The sequence below is a fragment of the Eurypyga helias genome, unplaced genomic scaffold (genome assembly GCF_000690775.1).
Source record: "Eurypyga helias isolate BGI_N326 unplaced genomic scaffold, ASM69077v1 Scaffold39159, whole genome shotgun sequence".
NCBI classification, from domain to species: domain Eukaryota; kingdom Metazoa; phylum Chordata; class Aves; order Eurypygiformes; family Eurypygidae; genus Eurypyga; species Eurypyga helias.
The window spans coordinates 3,873-8,862 of record NW_010274624.1 but is presented as its reverse complement, the minus strand read 5'-3'; the positions used below and the strand labels follow the sequence as shown (position 1 = coordinate 8,862).

Genomic DNA, 4,990 nt, shown 5'->3' with positions numbered 1-4,990 from the left:
GACAACAGGCCTTCAAGGCAAATATGGACCAAAAAGGACCCAGTTAGAACAATTCTGTGCCATAAACGCGCGAGGTGCCTGTAACAGCAGGTGTTGCCGTCGGTAGAGTCTGACACTGTTCCTTTATTCTGCACACACCCCTCCTTTCATGTTATTCAGTCACCTGTGTCACAGGGCTGAGCGCGTGAAGGTGTGCCAGCGGCAGCACCTTCCTGGGGTGAATACTCAGGGTTCTGCACCTCTTTATTTTTCCTAAATAAAACATCAGAATTGGTTGTAGCTACTTAGTTGCTGCTGCATTCATGGAACATGATCTTGTCTCTTTTTTTCTTTCCCAGATATTTCAAGGGAACACTGAGCTGTACCAGGAAGTTCGCAATAATTTCATTCCACCTGTTATTGCACGCTTTTTTAGGATTAACCCCTTAAAATGGCACCAGAAAATTGCAATGAAGGTGGAATTGCTGGGCTGTCAGTACAGTATAGGTAAGGCCGCTGAAAACCTTTCAACCGTGCCAGACAAGCAGTGAAATGATTTGGCAAAGCTTACGTTGTGGGTGCATTTCCACTGGGAAAAAAGTACTTCTTAGCTGCATAATCCTTCTGCAACCGGTACTGCTGAATTGCTTCCAGAGTTATTACGCTTAAGCTGGAGAATGCCCAGTTTAGGTGTAAACACGGTAATTGAGAAACGGGTGTTGCAGGTGGTCGCTTGCTTTCCGTGTTACTGGGGGCGCGTTCCTCCTCACGTAAGAGCAGCAGACGCTGCAGAGCAACCTGCTGCAGCTGTCTTCCCCGGAAAAGGGAACACGGCGAACCGGCACGTTTAGATACGCTCTCTTCTTCCGCAGGCCGCGCTCCTAGGTTCACCGTGCCGCCGCCGCCCAGGAACGACGACTCCATCCATTCGGTGAAGACGCTGTTGCAGACTGATAAAACAACGTTCACACCCGAAATAAAAAACACCACAGTGACCCCAAGCGTAACCAAAGGTACCCGCAGCCGAGCAGTGCGTGTGTTCGGGAAGCCCGTACGGTACTTGGGCATACGTTAGCGTGCTCTCTGAATTTCGGTTTTCTCAACCCGTAATATAACATAGCAAAACATCCATTCTTGCTTTTTAATACTTACCAGTTACTAAGTACACGACAGAACCCATCTCCCAAGTCAGTGTATGTGTTAAGCTCCGCCTTTCCGAACCGGTTCAAATGGAGTTCAGCTTTTAACGTCTGGACACACTTTGTCAGAGGGAGAAGCTGCAACTTGGGCTTCCAACTCTGGTAGGAATTAACCAGATTGAACTGCTTTGATGTTTAATTTGGTAATTTCTTGGGATAAAACCCTTTTGTCACAGTTAATCTTTTACGGAGCAGTCACGTTGGCATGAAAACTGGAAAAACTGGCACCATCATAGTTTCCTTTAGCAAAGAAAGTGGTCAGGAAGGGCAGCAAGATCTCGGCAGACATGGGCACTGGTGATGTGTCCTTTGGATGGCAGGGTCCAGGACGGTCTCCTCTCACAGGCAGCCCCAGCGTGGGCCGATTGTGATGAGCTGTTGAGGTACTGTGGTATTCTCACAGGAGTTTCAAACTTAAGCGGTTGCGTATTCCTGGGCTCTTTTGAATTTCCTTGTCAATAGTAAAATGCACTGTTCGAACAGAAAAAATCTTACATTAAAAGAAGAAGAACCTGGCAGAGCTTCCAGCTGTGCGCACACGCAGCGTAGCTGGGTGTCCGCTGACACCGCGGGAGCCCCCCGCAGGGGAGCTTAGCTGGGGGATCTGGTGCGATAGATGCTGTACCTGAAAACCGCGTGCTTTACCCAAGTAATTTTCAAATGCAAAACTGACTTGTGAGCAGCTCTCCTGTCTGACACCACTTAATTTAATGGCTTTCAGATGTGGCGTTAGCAGCCGTTCTGGTTCCAGTGCTGGTGATGGTCTTCACAACTCTGATTCTTATCTTAGTTTGTGCGTGGCATTGGAGAAACCGGTAAATGAACAGATTAATGAAGTACTTGAAGTGAATGTTACCCTGGTGTGTGGGAATGAAATGCTGCATGCATCACTGTGGGAGCTACGTGGGCTGCACGTGTGGAAGGAGGTTTTTTTCGGAGTTGTGTTCTCCGCGAAAGCGTTCACTCGCTCGGCGAGGACAGCGAATGCAGCTTCCTGTGGCTGTTTTCATTCGAAGTGCTCGTGCTGAACACGGGTCTCCGCAGTAGCAGCAGCCTGGTGATGGCAAGCCAGGCTACTGGTGCTTACGCGTGAAGTCGAGGAGCAGTTACAGCCGAGGCGATAGCTGCCGAGCGTTAATTCACACGGCTCCCGACACGCAGGCCGGCTGAGGCACCCCCTTTGTCTTTTTTCCACAGCAAGAAGAAAACTGAGGGCACCTATGATCTACCTTACTGGGATCGTGCAGGTAACAGAACGGCTTTACGAAGGCCGTTACTTGGCGTTTTCGGTTGGACGCGTATGTCGGGCTGCGGTAACGCGGGCGGACGCTTCCCGCTGGCAGAAGCCAAGGCTAACTGGCATGGGCGTAGCGAACGCGGCGTCTGTCTGGACAGACTGAACTGCTTCGTTCTCGGAATTTCATGTTGTTGACTGGGCGAGAGGCGTGTTCTCGCCCCCCATCTTCAGTCTGCCAGAAAATAAAACACCACCTTTGAACGACAGGCATGCAAATACCTGCTGCCACAACACACAAGCCGTGGTGTAAGTTTCAGTAGCTTACAGCAGGGTATGTGTGCAGTCTCACATGGTTTGTTTTGGGTCTTTTTAATCCACGTGAAGGCTGGTGGAAAGGAATGAAGCAGTTATTCCCGACCAAATCAGCAGAACACGAAGAAACTCCCGTACGCTACAGCAGCAGTGAAATTAGTCACCTGAGACCAAGAGAAGTCCCAACAACACTGCAAGCAGAGTCTGCAGGTACGCTTTACTCTGTGTGTAATTGCACGTGTCTGTGTATATATGTAAAATGCCCAAAAAGGTCAGGAATTCGGCTACCTGTAATTTCCCGTTTGCTCTGGGGAGCAGGAGGAGTGAACACTAGTGCTGGTAAGCGCTCCTCCTAACGACATGAGCTTCTTGGGCTGTTCTCGGCCTGTTGTAGCAGCGGGTACTCACTGACCTGATGCGCTGTGGGTAGACACCTTCCCCAGCTAGTGCAGTAGCTAAGGTTTCTTTACCTGTACTTACTCCTGAACCCGGTAAGGGCTGAAGGACGTATTTAGCCGTGCCGTCACGCGCTGGATGTGCCCACAAGCACAAGTCTCGGTGTGGCACTCGGTGCCCTACACGGCCTGTGTGGACGGCAGCTGCCTTTTGCTTGGAGGAGGAGGCACTGATAACAGCACACGCCTTTACTCAGTGAACTAGTCATTAGTGGGAGATGACTGACTGTGCCCCGGGTTCTGTGCTGGTGGCAGAAGTACGCAGGGCTGCGGGAATTAGGGCTTCGCGGCAGGCAGAGTTAGCTTCCCCTTTTCGGCTGCCTGCCTGTTTTCGCCCTGCTAGCCAGGTTTCTCACCTCCAGCCTTCGTAACTCCGATTATCTGTTGAGCTAAAACATCCCAGCTGGCCATATGCAGGCGTCCCCTCAGAGGACAAACCCTCTGGCCCAGAGCCAGGCAGGGTAATTTCATTTCATGCCGATGTTGGAGGGAAGTGTGCTTCGCGTAACCTTGCTCTGAGACAGCTGTATGGCCTGGGGCACTGCCGCTCGCGAGGAAAGCAGGACAAGCCTGAGAGGTCAGGATGCTGTAGCTGTCCCAACGGCTCCAACTAGCGGGTGGAAACGACTTTCATCCCCAGTTGGCACTGGCGGACAGAGACAGGACCACAGGTTTGACCCAGGGCAGTAATTTCTGTGGTGGACAGGTGGTATTTAATGTGTTGCCACTGTAAAAAAATAATCCTTTAAGTATGTTTTTTATGTTGTTGTGCTGTCTGGCTTGCGACGCAGAGTATGCGCAGCCACTGGTCGGGGGAATTGTCAGCACGCTGCACCAGAGGTCAACCTTTAAACCGGAGGAAGGGAAGGAGGCAAGTTACGCCGATTTGGACCCTTACAACTCACCTGTACAAGAAGTTTACCATGCTTACGCTGAACCACTGCCTATAACTGGACCAGAATACGCAACTCCAATCATCATGGACATGTCCAGCCATGCAGGCACACCTCTGGGGGTTCCTTCCATTTCCACCTTCAAAGCTGCAGGGAATCAAGCTCCGCTGCCGCCGGTCGGAACTCACAATAAACTCTTACCCAGGACAGACAGCACATCGTCAGCCCGGGCGCTGTACGACACCCCGAAGGGGCAGCTGGGGCCAGGTGCCGCCGCCGAACTGGTGTACCAGGTCCCGCAGAGCACAGCCCATTCCGCTGGGAGTACGGATGAACGAAGTTAGCTCACGAGGGAGGCAGACCCACGGCTTGTTTTTAAAAGCCAGTTCCATGAAGCCGATGGCTTCATTTTTTAATCACAGCGTTTTGATATTGTTAGTCTTAAATAACATGATATTGAACCAAAAGATGTGGTCTGGGAAGCCCGTAATTCCGCCTTTCCTGCAGCTGTGTGTGTGGTTACAGCTTGTTTCCCGCAGAACCGTGGAGTTCTTTACTACTGCTGTACAACTGTCTGTCAGACGTGAGAGAAGAACTCAAGGTTCGCTTCAGTAATTCACAGACACGACTGACACGGGGAGAACAGTGTAAAGTACGAAGGTGAATAATTTCTTGCTAATGGTACTATTTCTGGGGAAAATGAAAACCCCAAAGCTCCTGACTTTTAAAAAAATCTGTAGGTGCTATAGCTTCCAAAATGCATTTTACCCTCGAAAATGCCTGCACAACTTTGGACTTTAAAAACTGCTATCAGGACTGATGGCAAAAATCCCATGACCTTCATGGCATAAAATGGTTTTGATTGTGAATGCCATGATTTAAGCTTTTGTTCGCAGGATTGGGAACTGCCAGCTG

At 50.4% G+C, this 4,990-nt stretch overlaps 1 protein-coding gene across 1 annotated transcript; it reads left to right on the top strand.

Moving 5' to 3' along the window:
• Positions 1 to 338: 338 nt before the first annotated feature.
• LOC104515759 (discoidin, CUB and LCCL domain-containing protein 2-like) lies at positions 339 to 4,419 on the top strand (the record flags this gene model as incomplete). Its single annotated transcript, XM_010159859.1, has 6 exons — positions 339 to 486; positions 852 to 992; positions 1,900 to 1,993; positions 2,376 to 2,425; positions 2,800 to 2,937; positions 3,974 to 4,419. Coding segments are annotated over 6 exons (1,017 nt in total), but the record flags the coding sequence as incomplete, so codon positions are not given.
• Positions 4,420 to 4,990: the final 571 nt, after the last annotated feature.